We start from the raw sequence: 26,859 nt of genomic DNA, 5'->3' as shown, positions 1-26,859 counted from the left end.
TAAACTCCATCTGTCCCTCCTCGGCCCATCTGATCTCTGTGTTTTTCCTACATGTCTTTCTTCCAATCAAGCAACGCTTAGTAGGATGCAGGTTGATAGGAATTGCAAGGCAAAGTTATTATACAATTCATTCATTTCCAGCACTACGAATTGTCTTCCTAATTTATTAATAGCATGCTTTGCTTCCCCATATCTGATGACCATCGCATTTAACTTAAATAATGCATCTGCATACTTACCAGAACCAATACTCTGCACCTTCTCTACTTGCAAAAAAAGCAAAAAGCACAGCAAATACCTTGCTGAAAACACACATGGAGTGGCCCCCATTATAGTAAGATTATTGTGTCTCCCTGTAATTTGAAACTGCTTAAAAAAGGGAAAGACTGGACACCAAAACCCCAGCCTGAACTGGAAGGTTGCAGATTTCCTATCTGAGTTCAAGTTTTCAAACAAAGTACACAGCTATGCTTCATTGCTAATGGACAAGTAATAGTTAGAAATAAGGGGTTGTAGAGTAACCATTTTAGGCTTATCTGAAAACAACCAGAAAAACCTTGCAAAGGTTTGCAATGCTCTTGAAGATCAGTTTTGTGTAGGGTAAATTTTAGAATTCATTACCTGGAATTGATGTCTTATCCTGGAAGTTCTCTCAGGTCTATCTAGCTCAGTGGAATATTGACTTTGTCATTCTCTATCTGATAGTCCTCCTGGCCCAACTCAGGATCCTCAGCCTTATCTGCCTCCTCAGAGGCTTCCTCTTGCTCCTACTGCCCCTCCTCTCCCTTTACCTGTGAACATCATCCCCCCCCCCCCCACCAATCAGCTTTTGAAAGTTCTTGCCCAATACCATCAAAATTAGCCTTCCTTCAACTTTCAGATCAAAACTCCCTGCATCATGGGAGAAGGAGCTGAATCGATGAAGACTGGTGAAGTCAGCATCAGTGACACCTTGGATGTGCTTACATATTGAGGACTATGAAATAACATCAAGGTAGTTCCCTAAAATGTTGGACTGGCAAAAAGCAGCTGTAACCTTTAGGTTAACCAGGGTGGCATTGCCACTCAGCTCTTGTGATCACAAGTCCTCATCCAGCAGCTGGCACAGGTGTAGCATGATGGCACATGATGTTCTGAGCCATCTTTTGACATTGGGTCTTATTCATCAGTGGATATTACACCTAAGCCTATAGATCCTGCAATGAGCAACATCTCTCATTCCACATGCTGGCTTCGGTCCGACTGCATTGACCCTTCCCCCTGCCCAGCACTTTATCCCCACTAGTTGCTCGTCTGCCAGTGTAGCAGCTGCTGCTGTTCTCTCTCTCTATTCTGTACTGGTTACTTCACAGTGGTTGGATCGCGAGAAGAGTTGATAGGTACATCTCTGCCAGGGTCCTTTTCCTTTTAGCAAAACTGAGAAAACAGTAAATGAAAGCAAACAGTCTCAGTACAGGGCTTCGTCCCTAACATACTTAAGTTTCAGGCAATGTCCTCAAGAAGGCAAAAGTGAGGACTCCAGACGCTGGAAACCAGAGTCTAGATTAGAGTGGTGCTGGAAAAGCACAGCAGGTCAGGCAGCATTTGAGGAGCAAGATAATCGACGTTTCAGGCAAAAGCCCTGAGTTTTCCTCAAGAAACTTAATCTCACCCTGGCCAATGTCCCAAGCAACACATGCTCAGTGTGAATCTGCATTGCTGTGTGGCTTGAGATAAAAGCTCCTTGCCACCAACATCACAGGAGCTTGGTCCCCTTTACTCCTGTCGTATTTCCTTATACCCTGACATAGCCCACCTTCTGTACAATAGTCATCCTGCTGTCATGTACGATGACCCCAGGAAGTGTCCACGTGGCTTTGGCATGAAGTAGTTCCAGGAGGGAACAACCCCAAACTGATCACAGTAGCAGAGTGGGGAAACCATCGTCACATGTATATTCCCCTCCAAGCCACTCATCATCCTGACATGGAAATATGTCAACGTTCCTTCAGTGTCGCTGGGTTAAAATCTTAGAATTCCCTGCTCAAGGGCATTGTGAGTCTATTTATGGCAAATGGATTGCAGTGATTCAAGAAGACAGCTCCCTTCTCAGGGGCAACTAGGGATGAACTATAAATGCTGGCCCAGCCAATGATGTCCACGTCTATGGGCAAATAAGAGAAAATTTCTGTCCAAGCAGCTTTTACCTGTGCATGAGGATATAACGGAATGGTTTGCAATCCTAATAACTATGAGTCAATGCGAATAGAGAAAACAAGGTTTTTAGCAAATGCAACTTGCTCCTTTGACTTGCTGATCTGAGTGACCATAAGATGACACCCATTGGGGATGCCACAGCCTCATGGTACTATCTCAGGACTGTTAACATTGACATCAGTTAACGTTCTAGGGACCCGGGTTCAAATCCCGCCATGGCAGATGGTGGCATTCAAATTCAATAAACACAAAACTTGAATTAAGAGTTTAACGCTGACCATGAATCTATTGCTGATTGTCAGGAAAAACCCATCTGATTCACCAGTGTCCTGTTGGGAATAATCTGCCATCCTTACCTGGTCTGGCCTACGTGTGACTCTAGACCCACCGCAATGTGGTTAACTCTCAATTGCCCTCTGGGCAATTCGGAGAGAGCAATCAATGCTGGCCTAAACAATGCAGCCCTCATCCCATGAATGAATTAAGGAAAATTCAGGCACCCATGCATTCCCATAGATGGGCGGCACAGTGGCACAGTGGTTAGCACTGAGACCCGGGTTCAATTCCCGACTCAGGCGACTGACTGTGTGGAGTTTGCACGTTCTCCCCGTGTCTGCGTGGGTTTCCTTCGGGTGCTCCGATTTCCTCCCACAGTCCAAAGATGTGCGGGTCAGGTGAATTGGCCATGCTAAATTGCCCGTAGTGTTAGGTAAGGGGTAAATGTAGGGGTATGGGTGGGTTGCGCTTCGGCGGGTCGGTGTGGACTTGTTGGGCCGAAGGGCCTGTTTCCACACTGTAAGTAATCTAATCTGATCTAATTACTTTGTGAGATTGGGTCAAAATACGATATCGTGGGGTGATCTTTCAAAACCAGTTAAAACAAATTGAACCAAGCTCAACCTCATTGAAGTAAATTAAAGGGTAACAGCCTCGTCAGGGGCACCCTCACAAAAATTGAATGTACAAAACTTTAATTACAATATTATCCTGTTGGAGATTATCCAACTGTGACGCCCACCAGTCTTGGAACACATCACGTTCGCCTGGATAAGAAACACTCCTTTTCCAAAGCACCTACATATGAATATCGCTCAGGCTGGATGACCCCTCACTGCCTGGAGCTGGGTATGGTCACTTTGATCAGGAGCACAGTCACGAATGGTTTGTCCAACTTTTCTCTCCGCGTTCAGCCTTCCACTCCCCAGAAGCAGCTAGCCGAAGATTGAGAATGTGTGGTTGAATGAGAAATATAAATGGAGTAGCAGCTCCCTCAAGATGGGCAGCAGCTACAGTCTCACAAGGGGCACTTCAGTGCAGAAGGCAAGGCTGTAGCCTGCGGCTGTAGGAGATAGTGAGTTGTCAATGTGAAAGGGTAGGTACAGGTAGATTAGATTACTTACAGTGTGGAAACAGGCCCTTTGGCCCAGCAAATCCACACCGACCCGCCGAAGCGCAGCCCACCCATACCCCTACATTTACCCCTTATCTAACACTACGGGCAATTTAGCATGGCCAATTCACCTGACCCGCACATCTTTGGACTGTGGGAGGAAAACGGAGCACCCGGAGGAAACCCACGCAGACACGGGGAGAATGTGCAAACTCCACACAGTCAGTCGCCTGAGGCAGGAATTGAACCCGTGTCTCTGGCGCTGTGAGGCAGCAGTGCTAACCACTGTGCCACCCTGCCGCCCATGAAGGCAGATCTTCTATAATGTGCTGGTTGCATTCTTGCAAAACTGCGCTTTAGAAACAGAGCTTAAAGTGTTGGCGATGTAATTGTGTTACGGCCAACACGCTTTAAGTGGTCGCGCTGTAGGACCAGTGGCCTCAATTCATCAGCTGTATTGCAGCAAATTTGCGTTAACAAAACCAGTTATAGCAGAAGACCTGTATGTGCAACAACACAGCACAGTGCTGGAACAACAGAGATGGTACATGTATCTGCAATATATCCAACAAACATCAAAGTGGATGTTGCAATCCTTCAGGATGTTGCAGATTTTAAAAACTTTAAATTACATTTTCTTAATTTTGCTTTTCTTCCTTCACCCTCTTGCAATCCAATCTTTCTTCTCCTCCCTTTATTTCTCTCTCTATAACTGATTGGCATCTCCTTTGGTTCATCCTCCTTCTCAGTCCATGGTGTTTCATCTTATTGCTGACCAAGATCCCAGATGCCCTGTTACCCTCACTGCAACGTGATCAGCTCAAGGGCTCTTGCGGTACAGTGGTAGCATCCTTGCCTGTGAACCAGGAGGCCTAGTTCACTCCCACTTGTTCAGAGGTTGTTTAGGAAATATCCATACTTTCAAATGATGCTAAACCTAAACAACAAGCCTAACAGCATCCACCAAAAAAAAGTCTGGTTCCTGCAAAGTTCATCGTGATTTTGCACATAACCAAAGGAACAGTCAGTCAGGAAATGAAAGAATGAGGTGAAATGGGCAGAACGCTGGCTGCTGTTGTTCTGGAGTTCTCTGAATTCACTTTTGTCCATTGTATTCATGCCAATGATGTCCCTTTTGAAGGAACTGAAAAGTCTTTGCACAGCACGGCTTTTTGTACCAGATACTTCCTCCTGTTAACTGCATCTTGTGCAGCATACAGTATTGAAAAGTTGGAGTAGTCATCCTTCAGCTTACAGATGAGGGTATTTATGTATATAATGACACACACACTGCACATAGATTCTGCTCCTTATATTATGGGTCTGAAGCCCAAGTGTTTCAGCACGGAAGATTTACAGCCAGAGGTTGTTGCTATAAAACACACTCCTACATAGATGCATGACAAAATTCAAGAGGATTGTTAAGTACTCTGGATGGGAGGTCAAGGCATGTATATATTTGTCGACTTATGTTAAACAAACATGGGGAATAGATTTACGTGGCTGATTTGTTCATGCCTTCTTCCTCAATGTAATTGCAGCCTGGTCCTTTGTAATGACACAAGGCATATTGACACAGACTCCTACGTCGCCAATGTGTATGACTCCCTGTGGGGGAGGTACTTTGCACTGTCAAACGGTCCCTTTTATCTTTCTTGAAGTTTGTTCCACTGGCAACTTCGATAACAGATTGGCAGACTTGAGTGTTAAATTGGGAATGACTGATAAAACTTTGATCCACTTTCTCCTATTTCAATGACCGTTGCAGACATTTAAATTCCCTTCAGTGGTGCGAGATGCCTTATCCTGATTAAGGATGACACCAATACCATGCGACTCTTCGTGAGTCTTAACCTCACATTTCTTATAATGGTTCTGCACTTTTAAAGCGAAATTCTAAGTCTGTCTCAGTTTAAGCACCCTATGATCTGTATGTCCTTGTTTACTATGATCCGCCTGTACTGCTCACAAAACAAAACTTTCCACTGTCCTTAGGGACATGTGACTACAATAAATCAAATCAAATCAAAAACCTGGTGACAGATTTATTACATATTGAACTCCTGACTGTAAATATGTGACTCACTACTTTTGGAGTATTCAGTTGGAGTCTGAAGTGCTGGATGATCAGTGTCTTTAGTTGGTGTTTAATTTGTAAATTAATTGCAAAACAGTGGGGAGGCAATGGCCACAATGATATTATCACTCCACTATTAATCCAGAAACTCAGCTTACGTTCTGGGGACTCGGGTTCAAACCTAACATGGTCGATGGTGGAATTTGAATTCAATAAAGAATCTGGAATTAAGAGTCTCGTGATAACTATGAAAATGTTGCCGATTGTCATGAAAAAACCCATCTGGCTCACAAATGACCTTTCAGGAAAATGACATCCTTATGTGGTCTGACCTACATGTGACTCCAAACTCACAGCAATGTGGCTGACTCTTAAACTACCCTCTGGGTAACTGGGAATGGGCAATAAATGCTGGCCTAGCCAGAGACGCCCCATTAAAAAATGTTGCAAAGTCTGTGATATGGGAAATTACTAAACTGCTAAATCTGGCACAGTTCTACCAGTTCACCAAAGGACTCAGTTTCTGAATGCCATACTTTGTGAAACAATTCTACCCTAAGTGCCTACACTGTGATCTTTTACAAATCGCAGTGTTGTACACATGGTATTCAATGATATCTTAGTCCAATTTCTCAAAACAAATGGCGATGTTTCAAGAAAAACAATACACGGACAAGATGTGGTGGTAATGGTAACACAGAGAAACCCATGTTCAAAGAAGTTTTATTTTTCCATTGTAACTGATGAATGCACATAAAATTACTAGTGGAAGAAACATCATGCCAGAAAATTGCATAGAATTCATACAAAATTTGAATAAGCTTCTCAGAACAAATTATCATTGTTAAAGATAATATTATTTACATCCTTTTCACGTGAAATGCTCCCTTTGTTTATTTTGTTATTCTACAGTTAACTTTAAGTGAAAACATTTGAACAATATTAAAGCACAGACCATCCACTTCATATGATCAGTGAGATAAACAGAATTATGCTTCACTCACTATTACCACAGATTTTGTTATTTGTCTGGACCAGAGCTGAATTTTGTGAAACACTGTTAAATGTCCTAATCCAAGAATGACCCGCATTTAATGCTGAACACAAGCTGTAGTGTTTGCAGTTGTTAAATGAAGTGCACATACAATCTAGTTCAGTACAGAACAGCCCATAAATACAGATTTCCACAGTAATTACTTTGAATATTCCACTTAGACAGATACAGAACAAGGTAAATACTTTAAAGGCACAAGACTTTCACATCATATAGACCCCTTCTGTTAGATTCAATAAATCTAATCCAAGTAACATTAAACAACAAGTATAGTGCATGTATGTGTATGTCTCATAGATATGCATATACACACACATACACACACACACACATATATATACAGTATATGCATATACACACACATACTTCCATACAACTATTGAAAACTGTAAGGGGTGATATTGACAGAGTAAAACCATGATTTTCTGTTTTTGTGATCATCTGTTACAGTTCAAACTAAGTTTCAAAAGAGCTACCTCATCATCAATGCTGATTATATAACTAGACTCTCATGGTAGTGGGGATTTCATTAGAATAACACATTCAATCGTATAAAAATAAAGAGAACGTTTTACTGAAACACCATTATTAGACAAATACTGCATGGAATGCTGGCAATGATATGTTTTCACTCAGAATAATTATACATATCAAATGTAGCGGAATTACAGATCCATGTATTTTATAGTTTGAGCAGCCAAAATGACATTGAAATACTTTTACAACAACACAGTTCCTTAAATCTGAAACTACTGTTCCTGTCCACTTAACAGCTGCAATACCTGTATTTGTTGCGTGTTTCATATTTGGCATGGAGTGAATCATGCCAAAGATCAAAGAATTCAATTTGCACAAATTGTTTCAGTGACTACCCTCCAGAGCAGTGCTTGGTAAAGTTACCAATGATGACTAGTCATAGCCTTATCGCAATATTCAGTGTTTAATTTTGAAATTAAAATTTCATTCACAAAGTGCATTCAAACACATTAATACAATGACTTGCCTGCAATTTTTTTTTCTTCCGTTCATTTTAGGATATTTACAACCACTGGTATTGTACAAAACAAATTTTACAAATGATTCAGATGTAAGCAAGGTACAATATTTTGATTGTGCAGTTAGATACAAGGACTTTCCATTACGTCACTCACATTAACTTGTAATAACAACTCTGGTTTTAGAAAATCTATGTAACTCTACTTTGTACACACAAGTCAAAGACATTTTTTTTTTATTTTACCCTGTAAAGTTACCTTGAAGTACATTACAGCACAAACTCCACAACAAAACTGTCTCTTAACAGTTATATTTTAAGGTATCCACAGTGATAACCATAATACTTCAAATCATGCATGCATCCCTGATACGTATTTCCCTTTAAATATACTGGACAAAGTCATACATAAAGTTTTAGAATGGCACAACCAAAACTCTAATTATAATAAGCAACATTGTTACCTCAGCATTGCTGACATTAAAAGTAAGTAGCAATGTATAATTCTTTTGACAAGTGTACTTTATGTAGAGAGCAGACAATGGTAAACCTGTGCTTGCGACTGAAGCAGAGGGTTCTTACAACACGATGCCTACATGCAATGCTGTGGATATGTGGGTTGTCAATGTTAGCCAATTATGCATCACAGGTTTCAAGTTCCTCTTTGATGGTTTTTTTCTTACAAAGAAATGTAACGTGTGGCGCTGTACAATTGGTTTTGTACTGGCACTTGAACAGAATGTACACCCACACACACACACACGACCCTGACACACTGCACTGTATGCTTGAATAAGTCTTCCAGAACGCAGGCTAGTATTCAAGCAGTTATTCACCTGCCCACATACCTCAATGCCTCCTCCACCCGCAGAAAAAGAAAGTAATGGGTTAACACAGTTTAAAGACCATATCAAAGGGATGTAGCGAAGACTTTATCCGATTTATTGTCTTCTAAGTCGTCCTCATTGGAACATGTCTTGTGATTCAATTTCCCATTATCTGGAGCTAGGGAGGGAGGTGGAGCACTGTGATCTCCATCGTCAGTGAACTTCCCCTTCAGTGTGTCCTGTACGAATTCTTGGATCTCCAGCGGCAGCCTCTTAAACTTGTCCTGGTATTCTTGATCGAGATCACTCTGCAGCTGCAAACAAGCAGAAAACTGTCATGCTGCAAATTCTCCAGGACAAACATATTATAGTGAGGTAAGAGCATTATCTTTTGTTTTAAATTCATACAAGAGATGTGAGCATTGACCTAAATTGATTGACCATTCCCAATTGTCATGCAGAGGGTGAGGTAGAGCAGTCCTTGAAGTGTAACTACACTTACAACAGCACTCTGTCTCTCCCATACAAAGCACACTCCAATATAATGAGCATGATTGTATTTCCAAGTGACTTCTACTAAGGATTTTTGGTGCATTTTAGTCACTGGATTGGATAGATCAATGACTAGTTACTGTTTTATAGAGCTGTGTGTGGAACGAAGTTGTTTTTCTGATTGGCAATCATTGAACGAGTGGTGTGCCTCAGGGATCAGTGTTGGGACCACAATTATTCACAATTTACATAGATGATTTGGAGTTGCGGACCATGTGTAATGTGTCAAAGTTTGCGGAAGACACTAAGATGAGTGGTAGAGTAAAGTGTGCAGAGGACTGTGAAACCTGGCAGAGGGACAGAGATTGTTTGAGAGTGGGCAAAAGTCTGGCAGGTGGAGTACAATGTTAATAAATGTGTGAAGTCATCCATTTCGGTAGGAATAATAGTAAAAATTATATGAACGGTAAGGAATTGCAGCATGCTGTTGTGCAGAGGGATCTGGGTGTCCTTGTGAATGAATCACAGAAGGCTGGTCATTCCTAAAGGGATTGAGTTTAAAAGCAAGGAGGTTATGTTGTAGCTGCATAGGGTGCTGGTGAGGCCACACCTGGAGTACTGCGTGCAGTTTTGGTCTCCTTACTTGAGAAAGGATATACTAGCACTGGAGGGGGCGCAGAAGACATCATTCGGTTGATTCTGGAGTTGAGGGGGTTGGCTTATGAAGAGAGACTAAGTAGACTGGGTATAAATTCATCAGAATTTAGAAGAATGAGGGGCAATCTTATCAAAAATTATGAAGGGAATAGATAAGATAGAAGGAGAGAGGATATTTCCACTGATGGGTGAAACTAGGACAAGAGGGCATAGCCTCAAGTTTACTGGGAACAGTTATAGGACTGAATCAAGGAGGAGCTTCTTCACCCAGAGGGCTGTGAATCTGTGGAATTCCCTGCCCAGGGAAGTAGTTGAGGCTTCCTCATTGAATGTTTTTAAAGCGAAGACAGATAAATTTTTGAACAGTAAAGGAATGAAGGGTTATGGTAGGAGGGTGGGTAAGTGGAGCTGAGGCCACAGAAAGATCGGCCATGATCTTACTGAATGGTGGAACAGGCTTGAGGGGCCGGATGGCCCTACTCCTGCTCCTAGTTCATATGAGAGACCAAAATGTATGTTCTTTGCCAATTTTCTCCCTACATTCTGGGGCTTTGTTCCTTAGGTTCCATCTGTGGTCTATTGCCAGTCATGGCTGATCTGATCAAATTCACAAACCTGCCATCCCCTTCCTTAACAAGAACTTATCGACCTGCCTTAAGGGAAATGGGTGGCTCAGTGGTTAGCACTGCTGCCTCATAGTTCCGGGGACACGAGTTCAATTCCACTCTTGGGCAATTTCTGTGTGAGTTTTGCACATTTTCTCTATGTCTGCCTAGGTTTCCTCCCACAGGATGCACAGGTTAGGTGGACTGGCCATGGTACATTGCCCATGGTGTGCAGGCTAGGTGGGTTAGTCATGTGGGGTTATAGGGATGGGGTGGATCTGGGTGAGATGCTCTTCAGAGCATCATTGTGGGCTGAATGGCTTGTTTCCATGTTGTACGGATGCTGTGAACAATATCCAAAGACCCTACTTTTCAGGAAGAGAGCTCTAAAGACTCAGAAGCCTTGAGAAAATTTTTTTTCTGCTCATCTGTCTTAAGGGTGCAAGCCATGCTTTTTAAACTGTGACCCTAGTTCTTGATTCTTCCATCAGAGGAAACATCTTCTCCATCGCCAACCGGTCAGGATACCTCAGGACACAGGTTTCAATCAAATCACTACCTTCTCTTCTAAACACAAGTGGATACAAACTGAGTTTGCCAACCCTTTTTGAATAGGCCGACGTGCCCTTTCCAGGTATCAATCTGGTAAACCTGCTTTGAACTGCTTCCAATGCATTTACATTCCTATGTAAATATGGAGACTAATACTGGACACAGTATTGCAGATGTGATCTAGCCAACACCATGTACAGAACAACCTCGATTATCCGAACGAGACAGGCAGGGAGCATTTTGTTTGGATAACTGATTGTTCGGATAACTGATTGTTTGGATAACTGATTGTTTGGATAACGGACAACGTTTTTATGGAACTTGAGATCTTGTTCGGATAATCTAAAATTCGGATAATTAACGATCGGATAACCAAGATTGTTCTGTATCAATGAAGCATAACCTGTCTACTTCCACATTCAACTTCCCTCACAATAAACAACAACCTTTAATTTACTTTTCTAATTACTGGCTGTACTGCAAGCTGAACTTTTGCAATTCATAGATAAGAATATGCAGACCCCTCTGCATCTCAGAGCTTTGGAATCTCTCTCCATTTAGATAATACGTATCCTATTATTTTTCCTCCCAAACTGAATAATTTGGCATTTTCTACATTGTAAGAGACTTACCGGATCTTTGCCCACTCATTTAACCTATCCATATCTTTTGTAATCTCATTTTGTCCACTTTCTTACATTCTAGCCTATTTTTGTGTCATCAGTTATAGAAACTCTTGCTGTCTGCTTTTATGTTTCTGACATGCTTTCACTCGTACTTTTTCTGTTTTTATTTCATTCTTTGCTGCATTTTATATATTTTTTCAGTATTCCAATATGCAACCCATCTTTGCACAATTAGATGTTTTTATTCAAGTTTACTATCATACCTGTTATGCTTAGATTGTCTTGAGAGCAAAGACTAAACACCAAAGTCTACTCTTTGGTGTTTAAAAGAGTGAAAGGTGATCGCATTGAAAGGTATAGGATCCCTCAGAGGCTTGAAAGGGTTTACATAGAATCCCGACAGAGTGGAAACAGGCCTTTCAGCCCAACAAGTCTATACCAACTCTCTGAAAAGCATCTTCTATCCATTAACTCTGGACAATATCCCTGGACACTATGGGCAATTTAGCATGACCAATCCACTCATCGCACACATCGTTGGACTGTGGGAAGAACCCAGAGCAAGCCCACACAGACACAGGGTGAATGTACAAACTCCACACAGACAGTCGTCCGAGGCTGGAATTGAACCCAGCTCCCTGGTGATGTAAGGCAGCAGGGGCAATCACTGACCTATTGTGCCACCTCAGTGGATGCTTCCCCTCATGGAAGAGTTTAGGAGCAGAGGGCATCATTTCAGAATGAATTTAAGAGTAAGATGAGGAGGAATTTCTTCTCTCAGAGGGTTAAGAGTCTTTGGAACCCTTTGTTACAGAGAGCTGTGGGGGGGGGGGGGGTGCAGAGTCACTGTGTACATTTCAGGTTGGGATAGATTCTTTATCAATAAGAGAAACAGGAGTTGTGGGGAAAGAATAGGATATTGGAGATGAGGAATGTCAGATCAGCCATGATCCTATTGAATGGTGGAGCAGGCTTGAGGGGCCGAATGGCCTACTCCTGTTATGATTTCTTCTGGTCTTAAGGGTGGCATGATAGCACTCCTGCCTCACAGCACCAGGGTCCCAGGTTCGATTGCAGCCTCGGGTGACTGTCTGTGTAGAGTTTGCACATTCTCCCTGTGTCTGTGTGGGTTTCCTCTCACAGTCCAAAGATGTGCAGGTAAGATGAATCGGCCATGCTAAACAGCCCATAGTGTTAGGTACATTAGTCAGAGGGAAATGGTTTTGGGTGGGTTACTCTTCGAAGGGCCTGTTTCCACACTGTATGTAATCTAAAACAAAGTTTGATCCTGTCTTTAATTCTCTGAGTTGAGCACAGATAGTCAGTCCATTCCTTGGGAGTGCTCTTACTTTTGCTTCATTAAGTTTTTGTGGCTTAGTTAAATTAGCACAGACTTGGAAATAAATTTGGAGGTTTCCGGTGTGAATAACGCAGGTACCGCAGTCTTCACCAACTGAGATATTTGACAGTTTATTCTTCACAGTATAAGGAACTATGCCAATTCTGATTTTAATCAGCTCAGGGTGAATAGGCAGGATGGGTGGTTGAAACTTTGTAAATCTGCCTTATCCTGAAATCATGAGGAAGCCAAACAGCTATAAAGTCTAGATACCAATGGGATGATACAATTTTAATTGTATGAGGCAAAACTAACCACACTACTTAGTTTTATCCTCGAAATCTGACTGACCAGAGCGGTTAAGCAATATAACGGGGAAGCCGAGAATCAATGAATACTGAAACTTCTTTGCTCCTTGAGTCATTGGGTCATGCAGCATGGAAACAGACCCTTTGGTCCATCCAGTCCATGCTGACCATAATCCCAAACTAAACTAGTCCCACCTGCCTGCTCCTGGACCATATCCCTCCAAACCTTTCCTATTCATGTACTTATCCAAAAGCGTTGTAATTCTATTCACAACCATCACTCCCTCTGCAAGTTCATTCCCCACACGAACCACTCTCTGTGTAAAAAGAAATTGCCCCTCATGTTTTTGTTAAATCTGTCTCCTTTCACCTTAAAAATGTGCCCTCTCGTCTTGAAATCCCCCATCTGAGGGAAAAGACAACTGCCAATAGCCCCATTATTACCCCACAGGATTTTATAAACTTCTGCCAGGTCACCTCTCAACCTCATACACTCCAGCGAGAAAAGTCCCAGCCTATCCAGCCTTTCTTTATAATTCAAACTTTCCAACCCAGCAACATCCTGGTAAATCTCTTCTGAACCCTCTCCAACTTAATAACATTCTTCCTATAACAGAACTGGACACAGTGTTCTTCTCAAGCACTCAGTTTAGTAGTGACAAGTAAGATGAGTTGCTCTGCAGTAACCAGCAATCCTTGATCCTGGCTAAACCACTCCTCCAATTCCACCCTGTCAAACCATTCCGCCAAGCTCCTTATCAATGATATCAGTGACCTGACCAACACCTGCTTGCAGTTAAAATCATTGACCGTACAGGGAAAACCGACAATCCCGCCTTTGCATTGTCCTGGAGTGAACGATGCAGAAAGCATTTGGTGCAGTGAAATAACAGAACACCACTTATTAGGAGAAATGTTAAGCAGTTTTCCAGCAATACTCTGTGCAATGGCAGCATTTCAAGATCGAACCCAATTAATTTGTTTGTTGTGTGGCTCAGAGGCTTCAGCTGCTCTTGCTTTTCATCACTGGAGAATATCGAAAAGCAAATTCTTGACAACCACAAATCTCGCAACACAGAAGCTGCAACACAGCAATCCTTATGATTAAAATTTCCTTGAGCAGTCAGTTTAGAATTTAGTCCAGAGTCTGCCACATCTTTCTCCCCCCACTGTGAGCCCATTTTGAGGCCTGAACATTGTCAGGACCTTTGGTGAACAGTGGGGGGAATGAGGAGGAGGAGATCGAGAAGAACAGGATTGGTCTTTGATGCCAATGAGTTGGCAACACCAAAATCCCAATCATGTCCCCGCTCACAGTTCTCCTTTTGGGAAGCCCTGATTTAGCCAATACTCAGGTCATTGTAAAAATGCAATGGTGGGAGATTCTTTGGTGGATCAGTAATTTTACTTATTGAGGTTAATGCCTTGCTCCTTGGTTTCTGAGAAATGGTCTGAGACTTGCACTTGGGAAAGTTTAGCCAGGGCTCCTCCTTCTCATTATGACCAGCACTCGTCAGTGACGTTGTGTCCTGGAGTGCATCTGGGAAGAGTCATGGTTGACTATTCAGATTCTCATGGTCACTGACAAATCTCACACATGAGGCACTTTCATTTGGTGAAAGTGGGTACTGCAGGATGCTGGAGATTAGAGTCAAGATTAGAGCAGTGCTGGAAAAGCACAGCAGGTCAGGCAGGTACAGGGGAATCGACGTTTCGGGCAAAAGCCCTTCATCAGCCCTCATTCCTGATGAAGGGCATTTGTCCGAAACGTCGATTTTCCTGCTCCTCAAATGCTGCCTGACTTGCTGTGTTTTTCCAGCATTACTCTAATCCTACCTTTTTTTAAATTATTCATTCACAGAATGAGGGCATAACTGGCTAGGCCAACATTTGTTGCCCTAATACACAGAGGGTAGTTAAGAGTCAAGCATACTGCTGTGGGTCTGGGGTCACATGTAGGCCAGACCATATAAGCATGGTAGTTTCCTTCCCTAAAGGATATTAGTGAACCACATGGGCTTTTCCCCCAACAAGCTGAAATGGATTCATGGTCACTATTAGATTCTTAATTTCCAGACGTTTATTGAATTCAGATTCCACCACCTGCAATGGCAGGACTTCAACCCAGGAACATGGCCTGGGTGTCTGGATTAACCATCCAGTGATAATACCACTAGGCTACTGCCTCCCCTAATGACTAATGACTGAAGAGCGACAAATGTCCACAAAAACCATGCCAGACTTGCGTGCAGGTTTCGTTTCGTAATCTGTGGGAGGGTGTTCTTGTGATGGCGGGAGTGCAACGGAGGTTTACCAGTCTGAAGTGGCAGGACTGATGTTGAAAGAGAAATGGATCAGTTAGGATGACACTGACTGGAATTTAGAAGGCTAGCAGGGGGGAAGGGTTTCTCATAGAAATCTATAAAATTCTCACAGGATTAGACAAGGTAAGTGCAGGAAGGAGGTTCTAGGACAGGGGTCACAGTTTGTGAATACAAGGTAGCCCATTTAGGACCGAGATGAGGAGAAATGTCGTCACCCAGAGACTGGTGAGCCTGTGGAATTGCCTGCTACAGAACGTGGTTGAAGTCCAAACAATGAATGGTTTCAAGAAGGAGATAGGTATAGATGTTAGGGTTAAAGGGATCAAAGGACGTGGGGAGAAAGCAAGAACAGGGACTGAGTTGGATGATCATTCTATTGAATGGGGGAGCAGGCTTGAAGGGCTGAATGGCCTAATGCTGCTCCTATTTTCTATGTTTTGAAGAAGTTAATGGGGTGGATATTGGTACAGCTGGCTCCTGCTCACACTGCCCCTCCCCCATCCAGTGCAGACACTGAATTCTGTCATTAAGCCTCTTGAATACACTCGCGGCCTGAAGCCTACTGAAGGACTGACCGCTGGAATTGTTTCATACAGAGTGCCACAGGCCTCAGGAAAAGCTAACAGCAGCCATCGATGTTTGGAATTATCTTACAGAAAGGAAACCTCCCCTGTGGAGCAAGGAGTAGCAGGATTTCTGCCTCAAACTCCCCCAGCGGGCCTACTATCCTTTCACCTCTGTAATCAGCTCTTATACAAGTGAGGAGAAGGGGAGGTCAGTCAGCAATGCAGCATGATACTAACAGCATGGGTTCAGTTCTGGGGTTGCCATCAAAGTCCCACCTTCTCAATCCTACACCTCATCTGAGATAGGGTGAGGTTAATCTCACCACAGTCATCTTTCCTCTAACAAGAGAGCAACCCTCGGGGACTATGGCAACTTCATTTGTCTTACTTGACAGCTGAGGGGCTGTAGGAGCTGAGTTGGCAAACTGATGGTGAGACCCTCCATTGGCACTGACCAGTCCTGGAAGCAATGGCCAAACATGCTGACGTGGTCCTGGTGCTAAGGTCAGAGCTGAAAATGTGTTGCTGGAAAAGCGCAGCAGGTCAGGCAGCATCCAAGGAACAGGAAATTCGACGTTTCGGGCATAAGCCCTTCATCAGGAATGCTGCCTGACCTGCTGCGCTTTTCCAGCAACACATTTTCAGCTCTGATCTCCAGCATTTGCAGTCCTCACTTTCCCCTGGGGCTAAGGTCACCCAGGTCTCAGGTTTCTGCCAACTGCACATTGCTCCAGGTCAGGGCCTGGGTCCAAAAGTGATCCATTGTTGCACAAATACTTTCAGGAGATGGAGGGAGGAAAGAATATGGCCAAAAAGCAAAGGTTACATAATGTGGCACATCATTAGAAGCATTAAGTCATCCTTCCTGACATTGTTTTAATGTGTTACATTTTTCTGATGACTGAGCAGAACTCTGAAGTAATCAACATTTTTTTGTTTCTAATTACAAAATGTATTGCTTCGTAACAGGAGGACTGCTACAGAAACACTTGGATTTATACTCAGTGACTGACTGGTAAAGACGTGTGAGAAGCCAATGGAATGTCACATGAATAAATGGTCAGGGAGAGATTTAAGCTGAAGAGAAAATTAAGGGGCTGACTATTTTGTCAGAAAGCTACCTCTGGCAAACATGTCTATTTTACCCTCCCATGCATACACAGGGACGTGGGTTTAAAAAGCCAGTTGCAACTCTACTGGAATGGACTAGTGAGTCTGAACACTTTGTGTGTCAGCCTATGTTCAAGCATTGGCATGCAGTGAAGGTTCCATTGACTATCCCCTGGCTACCCTGTGTTGCACATAAAAGAAAGACTCTGAGTATTGATATCCAGTTTTTTAAAAAAGGAAGTTTGACAAAGAAACCTCATAGCAACTTACAAAACCAAGAATCTCAAAAAGTGACTGTACAAACTTGTATTGTTAGACAACTGGCAATCTCCATGAAATTTAACTATTTGCTCTTCATGAACAATTCAGACACTGATTCATTTATCAGTTTCTTTTAAAGTTTTGATCCTTTGGGGGTCATCTGTTATTTCCAATCTATGGGCATGGAATTACTAACTGTCCTCACATTTGGTAATGAATAACCTCACTCTTTTTGTTAATTGACAAGGGTAAGGAGTCAGTGTGCAAGATAGCAATGGGATGAGTTTTGTGATGCAGTGTTCAGGGCAGGTCAGGGATGGGATAATGGGAATGGATGGAATTGGGGGTGGGAGTGTCAAGTCTGATGGGTGTGGAGTTGGGCGGTTGGGGGGTTTCGGATCTGGTGGCAAGGGGAAGAAGGGGCGGTTGTGGAGTGGCGGGAAGGTGGGTCAGTTCTCAGAAGGAGGTTGGTGGGAGTGTGCAAGAGTGATGTCAAGTTCAAAGTGGTCAGGGTATTGTGTTGCAGGATACAGGTTAGGGTCTGGGAAGTGTAAGGGTTCTGGAGGAGGTGAAGTTGGAGGCATGTGAGGCACGTATGGAGTTAGTTCAATGGTTGTTCCGGAATTAGACTGTATTTAATTGTCTAACATCTCCCAAGTAACTATTGAACTTAATTTACTCAAAACCCTCCAAATTCTCAGACTTAAGTACAGCAGGGTCCCCAAGACACACTCCCATCTGCACTTGAATATCCACTGTCTGGAAAATTAAAGATGACTTCCAAATCCAAGTCTTGACCTTAGACAGTACAAACAGAAACTGTTGGAGCCACTTAGCAGATCAGGCAGTATTTAGTTTTATAATCCCTACAGTGTGGAAACAGGCCATTGGGAAACAGACTTAAATGATTCAGGTCTCTGATTCCTCCGCAAGAAGTTTGCTCATGCTCCAATGAACGGTCCCAACAAAAAACATCAATCTGTCCTCTTCCCTTTCTCCATCAGTACTGCCCAATCAACTGATGAGGACACGGCACATAACATTTCTAGATATTATGAATGAACATGTTTAGTAGTATCATGATACACCTTTGGAGTAGGTGGGGGTTGAACCAAGGCTGCCTGGCTCAGAGGGAGTGACACTACCACTGCACCACAAGAGCACCACACTCCCATTCTATTTCAAATTCCTATCACCTCGAGTCATTGAGTTATAGAGATGTACATCACTGAAACTTCAGTCCAACTTGTCTATGCCAACCAGATATGTTACATGAATCTAGTTCCATTTGCCAGCATTTGTCCCATATCCCTCTAAACCTTTCCTGTTCGTATATACCCAATTAAATGTTGTAATTGTACCAGCCTATATCACCTCCTCCACCATGCACCACCCTCTGTGTGACAAAGTTGCCTCTTAGGTCCCTTTTAAATCTTTCCCCTCTCACCTTAAACCTAGGCCCTCCAGTTTTGGACTCCCCAACCCTGGGGAAAAGCCCTTGAATATTCACCCTATCTATGCCCCACATGACTTTATAGACCTCTATAAGGTCTCCCCTCATCCTCTGAAACTGCAGTGAAAATAGCCCCTGCGTCTTCAGCCTCTGTTTGTAGCTCAAACCCACCCAACTCTGGCAACAACCTTGTAAATGTTTTCTGCACCCTTTCAAGTTCCGGCATTTGGTGATGAGTTTCATCAAAAGTTGTTGGTGTTGAGATACTGAGTCCCAATTATGAAATTAACCTAGCACTTGAACGTGCGGGGCAGTTTCACATACAATCCAGGGAAAAGGTTGGGCAGCTTGTTCCTTTGCAATTGAACTGGCTGAGGGCAGATCTATTTGAGGCGTTTAAAATCACAAAGGTCCCACATAGAGTGAATGGGAAGGTTCAGAATCATTAACCAAGGATTGGCATGGTGGCAAGGGTGGCATGGTGCCTCAGTGGTTAGCACTGAAGCCTGGGTTCAATTCCACCCTTGGGTGACTGTCTGTGTTGAAATTGCACATTCTCCCCGTGTCTAAAATGGGGTTCCTCCCACAGTCCAAAGATGTGGAGGTTAGGGTGGATTGGCCATGCTAAATTGCCCATAGTGTTCAGGGATGTGTAGGTTAGGTGCATTAGTTAGGGGAATAGGTCTGGGTGGGTTACTCTTTGGTGGGTTGGTGTGGATTAATTGGACCAAATGACCTGTTTCCACAATGTAGGGATTCTGTTATCAGATGTTTAAAGTAAATGGTCGTAGGATTAGAGGCATGATGAGGAGTTACATAGAACATAGAAAAATACACCGCAGTACAGGCCCTTCGGCCCTCAATGTTGCATCGATCCAAGCCCACCTAACCTACACTAGCCCACTTTCCTCCACATGCCTATCCAATGCCCGTTTAAATGCCCATAAAGAGGGAGAGTCCACCACTGTTACTGGCAGGGCATTCCATGAACTCATGACTCGCTGAGTAAAGAATCTACCCCTAACATCTGTCCTATACCTACCTCCCCTTAATTTAAAGCTATGCCCCCTCGTAATATCTGACTCCATACGTGGAAAAAGGTTCTCATGGTCAACCCTATCTAAACCCCTAATCATCTTGTACACCTCTATCAAGTCACCCCTAAACCTTCTTTTCTCCAATGAAAACAGCCCCAAGTGCCTCAGCCTTTCCTCATACGATCTTCCTACCATACCAGGCAACATCCTGGTAAACCTCCTCTGCACCCGTTCCAGTGCCTCCACATCCTTCCTATAGTATGGCGACCTAGGGGTATGGGTGGGTTGCGCTTCGGCGGGTCGGTGTGGACTTGTTGGTCCGAAGGGCCTGTTTCCACACTGTAAGTCTAATCTAAAAAAATCTAATCAAAACTGCACACAATACTCCAGGTGCGGCCGCACCACATTTCATTTTAATGTGGAAGCTGATGGTGTTCTGGGAATTATCTCCTGGAAAGGTTGGTCGCGACAGAAACTCTCATTATATTTTGGATTTGCACTTGACTTGCTGCAGCTAACAGTGCTGTGGATCAAAACCTGGAAAGTGGGATCAAGCTGAACCATTCACTTTTTCACCAGCATTGACACAATGGGCTGAAGCGTCACATTCTGTAAATGTCCATGACTTTACAGCGTAGTAACTGGGGGCAGTCAAACTGTCAGTGTGACGATTTAAAGACTGGTACAGTGAATAAACAATTTACAAGTGAAGGTAAATGAAACAAGAATCAAACACGTGGAACATGCACTTTCACATCCTGGTCTGACAATTCATTAAGGATTAACTGCTGTTGCACAATGCTCTTATTCTGGGACCCTAGCAAATTTCAATTTTATATTTCAATTTATCATCAATAAGAGGCTTTTATTGACTGTAGTAAAAGACATGATTTGTCCCTTTATTCCTTTTTGTGGCAATGCAGGTCATCTACCTGGAATCAAGAATGTGGTGCTGGAAAAGCACAGCAGGTCAGGCAGCATTAGAGGAACAGGAGAGTCAACATTTCAGGCAAAAGCCCTCCATCAGGAAGGAGCTGTGATGAAGGGCTTTTGCCTGAAACGTTGCCTCTCCTGCTCCTCTAATGCTGCCTGACCTGCTGTGCTTTTCCAGCACCACAGTCTCGACTCCAAACTCCAGCATCTGCAGTCCTCACTTTCATCTACCTGGAACGTTAATTCACTTAATCTTCTGAGTCCTATCAACTGTTTGGCATCAAAGGTCCCATGTTTGAAGAAACTTGTAAATATTATTAAATGTGAATATAGAGAACCATGTGAATAATCTTCCATGAAGTTTTCAGGCAGCAAAGTACAGCATTTCACTAAAATTGATCTCTTGTCTCAGTGGAGATGGACAATGGCGATGAATTTGGCCTGAGGGTCACCGCATCTCCGCTGAGGGGGCAAAGTTGAGAAGGCAGTACCAGTCATGGAGACCTTTGGCAAACAGGGAATTGAATCCATACCATTGGCATTATATGGACTAGGCCAGACCACTCAAAACATTCTTAAGCAGGCAGGCCCAGACCATAACTTTGCAATTTGTTTCAGTGAGTGAAAATTACCTGGAGTAAGTTAGCTAGGTTGACTACTAGATTTTAAAACATAAAAACTCATTCACAAAATTCCACAATAAAACACAAAGAATAAAGAACCCCTACAGAACTCAACCTATTCAACTAGACTTAATTATGCTGTTCCGAATGTACACAACAGTCCCAATAACCAAACACTCTTTAAAAACAAGTATAAATGGAACACATGCTCACAGGTGGAAGTTGAGAGGCAGAAAAGTGAGAGAGTTTTTGCACAGCTCCTTGTTGAACTTCCCAGTTCAAGACTAAACTAAAACTGCTCAGATCAGCTCAGCTCAGCTAGCTAAAGAGCTGACCACTCCCCTTTCATTATACAGGTCACTCTAAAACACGACCACTTTGGCCTGAAATCCTAACTGTTTACATAGAAACAAAAGGCCTCTCAAAATCCTTTTCATCTCTGTACCGAAGCAGACTGATCAGAGTCTGGCCCGGTTTATTGCCCTTTCGAAAAAAATCAAGGACAGAGTCTCCTTGAGCCAAGAAACAGCTTTTAGGAAAAAAAGCGACTTGCTTTGTGACAGCATCAGCAATCAGGCATCCAGATAACTGAGGTAACAGACCTCCATACAGCTAGAACACATGGGGAAAACTAGGTTTTTTTCCCCCCTTTATTTTATTCGGTCGTAGGATATTGTTTATTATGGCAGCATTTCTAACCCAACCCTTATCATCTAAGGGGCAGGTAAGAGCCAAGCACATTGCTGTGGGTCTGGAGTTGAATATGGACCAGATCAGGGTGGAATGACAGATTTCCATCCCGATAGTAATTCAGTGAACCAGATGGATTTTTGCATCAGTGGTTACATGTCACCATTATGCTCGCGTTTAATTCCAGATTTTTATTCGACTCAAATTTCACCCTCTCCCATGGTAGGATTTGAACCAGTGTCCCTAGAACATGTCTAACCGCAGTGACGTTATTGTGCAGTGTACACTTCAAAAATACGGTGTCTTCAATTTAAGATGGTCAGAAATCTCTGAATTCAAGTCCCCAGAACAATACCGGGTCTCTGGATTAACAGTGCAGTGATAACACCACTAGGCCATCACCTTCCCATGCAGAAAATTTATTAAAGCCACAGGCAGAAGCTTCAAATCATGGTTGTGAGACAGTTAATTAGCCTCTAGATGCTTCCCCTGGTTTAGACTATTCAACTGTCTGCTAATTATAAAAGAGGCAGAAGTCCCATCAACTAATATTTGAGGGTAATCTTATGGTGCCTGGACTATTTCCCTACCTTTAGATTACTTACAGTGTGGAAACAGGCCCTACGGCCCAACAAGTCCACACTGATCCGCCGAAGCGCAACCCACCCATACCCCTACATTTACCCCTTACCTAACACTACAGGCAATTTAGCATGGCCAATTCACCTGACTCGCACATCTTTGGACTGTGGGAGGAAACCGGAGCACCCGGAGGAAACCCACGCAGACACGGGGAGAATGTGCAAACTCCACACAGTCAGTCGCCTGAGGTGGGAATTGGACCGATGAAGGCTCAAGATTGAGTTTGGAGTTTGGAGCAATAATGTAAGAATTCGGAACAGGTGTAGGCTGTTCAGCTGCTTGAGCCTGTTCCGCCATTTAATATATTCATGGTCTCAACTCTATTTTCCTGCCTGTTCTCCATAGCCCTTCAACCCACCTATCTTCTCCTTAAACTTACACCATCTCCCAGCATCCACCACATTCCGGGCACGTGATCTCCACAGATTCACAACCCTTTGAACGAAGTCATTTCTGTTTTAAAACTACTTTCTGGAAGCCCAGACATACTGCATCTCCAGGGTCCCCAGGTTGGTGAGAAAATATCTTAACCATTAATTGGAAGAGGAACTTAATTTGGAATGCAGTGTGGCCTTGCACTTTGTAAGTGCGTTTGTTGTTAGATCAGGCCCTCATTTTTGTTCCATCTCATTGGCACTTTGTTCTTAATGCGCTCCTATATTGTTTTTGATGTTTCGCTGATACCCATTACCAAGCTTTGCTCACACATTTCCTTTCTGTTTTGAAGTTTCTATTATTTATACCTAACTATCGAAAGGAAAAATGACTAGTCGCAATGACTAGTGCCCTATAATAGTGAATGCAATAAAACTTTTCAAATGATGAACCAACAAGGTCGTTTTCCCAGGCTGGGTGAGTCCAAAGATTTAAGGTGAGAGGGCAAAAGATTTAAAAGGCATGTGAGGGCAACGTTTTCACAAAGAGGGCTGTGGAATGAGCTACCAGAGGAACTGGCGGAGGTTGGTACAATTACACCATTTAAAAGGCATAAGACCATATGACATAGGAGTGGAAGTAAGGCCATTCGGCCCATCGAGTCCACTCCGCCATTCAATCATGGCTGATGGGCATTTCAACTCCACTTACCCGCGTTCTCCCCGTAGCCCTTAATTCCTTGTGACATCAAGAATCTATCAATCTCTGCCTTGAAGACATTTAGCGTCCCGGCCTCCACTGCACTCTGCGGCAATGAATTCCACAGGCCCACCACTCTCTGGCTGAAGAAATGTCTCCGCATTTCTGTTCTGAATTGACCCCCTCTAATTATAAGGCTGTGTCCACGGGTCCTAGTCTCCTCGCCTAACGGAAAAAATTTCCTCGTGTCCACCCTTTCCAAGCCATGTATTTTCTTGTAAGTTTCTATTAAGTCTGCCCTTAAGCTTCTAAACTCCAATGAATACAATCCCAGGATCCTCAGCCGTTCCTCGTATGTTAGACCAACCATTCCAGGGATCATCCGTGTGAATCTCCGCTGGACACGTTCCAGTGCCAGTATGTCCTTCCTGAGGTGTGGGGACCAAAACTGGACACAGTACTCCAAATGGGCACTAACCAGAGCTTTATAAAGTCATCTGGATGGGTATAAGAATAGGAAGGATATGTGCCAAAAGCTGACAAATGGGATTAGATTAGGATATCTGGTCGGCATGGATGAGTTAGACTAAAGGGTCTGTTTCTGTGCTGCACAACTCTACAAACAGGGTGGCACGGTGGCACAGTGGTTAGCACTGCTGCCTCACAGCGCCAGGGACCTGGGTTCAATTCCCGCCCCAGGCGACTGACTGTGTGGAGTTTGCACGTTCTCCCCATGTCTGCGTGGGTTTCCTCCAGGTGCTCCGGTTTCCTCCCACAATCACAAAGATGTGTGGGTCAGGTGAATTGGCCTTGCTAAATTGCCCATAGTGTTAGGTGTAGGGGAGTGGGTCTGGGTGGGTTGCGCTTCAGCGGGTCGGTGTGGACTTGTTGGGCCTAAGGGCCTGTTTCCATACTGTAAGTAATCTAATCTAATCTCGAATCCAATTCATTATTAGATCAGACAAAAGGAAAGTTTCTGCAAACATACAACACTCACGAGGAATGGATAAGCAAAAGTTGGGAAGTGTTGTTTTTTACTTTTACTCACTCATGGCATGTAGATATTGCTGACTGAGCTAGTGTTCGCTGCCCATCCTTAATTACCCTTTAGAAAGCAGATGTGAGCTGCTTTCTTAAATAACCACAGGAGAAAGTGAGGATTGCAGATGCTGGCGATTAGAGTCAAGAGTGGGGTGCTGGAAAAGCACAGAAGGTCGTGCAGCATCTGAGCAGCAGGAGAATCGACGTTTCGGACATCAGGAATGACTCTTGCATGAAATGTCGATTCTCTTGCTCCTCGGATGCTGCCTGACCTGCTGTGCTTTCCTTATTCCTGATGAAGGGCTTATGCTCGAAACGTCGAGTTCTCTATTCCTGAGGTGCTGCCTGGCCTGCTGTGCTTTGACCAGCAACACATTTGCAGCTGTGATCTCCAGCATCTGCAGACCTCATTTTTTACTTGTGCTTTTCCAGCAGCCCACTCTCGACTTAAATAACCACAGTCCATTTACTGCAGATACACCAACAGTGCCATTAGGAAGGGAGTTCCAGGATTTTGACCCAATGATGTAGAAGAAAGGGTGCTATATTTCAACATCTGGGTGGTGAGTTGAAACCACAATCAGACAAACCATGACCAGGCTGAATGGAGGACTAGGCTCAAGAGACGGAATTCTCTTCTCTTGTTCCTAAGCTCATACTCCTTAACCCACATCTGACAGGAATAGGGAACCTGAAGAGCTGGTGGTATAGTGGTAATGTTACTGGGCTAGTAATCCAGAGGAAATACTCTGGGGAACATGGGTTCAAATACTACCCCAGAAGCTGATTGGATTTTAAGTGGAATGATTAACTCTGGAACTGAAGTAATGACAATCCTGAACACATTGTTGATTGCTGTTAAAAACCCATCTGAATGACTGGTCTCCTTACCTGGTCTGGCCTTCGTGCTCAAATAACTGAGCAAACCAAAGGCACTTAGGGATAGGCAACACATATTACCCTGCCAGTGATGCGCACATCCCACAAAACAATAAAGGATACAGGAAGTCTTTAGAGGTCAAACAAGATGTTATTTTGGTTCATGACGACATATTTGGTCTGGGCCGAGTGTTTAGTCACTTGCTCCCACTAACCCAAGAATAACTGCAGGCAGAAGGGACCTTTGACCTTGTTCCTATCTGACTACACCTAGTGGGACATGACACATTTTAGTCAACTAAAGTTTGGTGGTTCTTGTAGTGACTACACCTTTCAAAATGTAGGAGGAAACAGATATATCAAACATCCACAGCACAAAACATGGATATCATTTTCCCAGTAATTGCTCACTTGTTAAACAATCAACAAACGAAAAGCGGTTGAAACCCTATGTTTGTATTTGATGGAGTTTAGAAGGATGAGGGGGGATCTGAAACTTACAGAATACCGAGATGCCTGGATATAGTGGACCTGGAGAAGATGCTTCCTCTAGGAGGAGAGACTAGGACCCGTGGGCTTAGCCTCAGAGTGAAGGGGTGACCCTTTAGAACTGAGATGAGGAGGAATGTTTTTGGCCAGAGGGTGGTGAGTCTGTAGAACTCATTGCCACAGAAGGGAGTGGAGGCCAAGTCACTGAGTGCATTTAAGACAGAGATAGATAGATAGACTATTGATTGGTAAGAGGATAGAGGGTTACAGGGAGAAGGCAGGGAATGGGGTTGAACCATGAGTGAATGGAGGAGGAGACTCGATGAGCCAAATGGCTTCATCATGCGACTATATCATATGATCTATAGCAGAATCTAGTCATGCAATTCTAGTCTGATTATACAAATACAAAAAATATAAACGCTGTCTTCAGCTGTAAAATTTAGCAGTCATTTTTATGCAGATAGTTTACTTTATTTGTTTGTGGGATGTGGGCATTGCGAGCTGGCTCAGCATTTTGTACCTGTCCCTAGTTGCCCTTGGTGGTGAGCTGCCATCTTGAATCGCTGCAATGGTGGACATTCCTGGTATACCCTTGGTTAGTTGGCATCAGCTTGCAG

General features: G+C 43.4%; 1 protein-coding gene across 2 annotated transcripts in view; it reads right to left on the bottom strand.

Annotated features, from left to right (window-relative positions):
• Positions 1-7,993: 7,993 nt before the first annotated feature.
• LOC132819522 (1-phosphatidylinositol 4,5-bisphosphate phosphodiesterase beta-1) overlaps positions 7,994-26,859 on the bottom strand; it is an 893,680-nt gene continuing 874,814 nt past the window's right edge. The window contains exon 33 of one of the 2 annotated variants that reach the window (XM_060831077.1): positions 7,994-8,852. In XM_060831077.1, the coding sequence (XP_060687060.1) occupies positions 8,622-8,852 (231 nt within the window). In that variant the 3' untranslated portion in view covers positions 7,994-8,621. The remainder of the gene's footprint in view (positions 8,853-26,859) is intronic. The other variant, XM_060831078.1, reaches the window with a different exon arrangement.

The sequence above is a fragment of the Hemiscyllium ocellatum genome, chromosome 10, assembly GCF_020745735.1.
Source record: "Hemiscyllium ocellatum isolate sHemOce1 chromosome 10, sHemOce1.pat.X.cur, whole genome shotgun sequence".
Taxonomy (NCBI): Eukaryota; Metazoa; Chordata; class Chondrichthyes; order Orectolobiformes; family Hemiscylliidae; genus Hemiscyllium; species Hemiscyllium ocellatum.
This window is presented reverse-complemented; position numbering and strand designations above follow the sequence as displayed.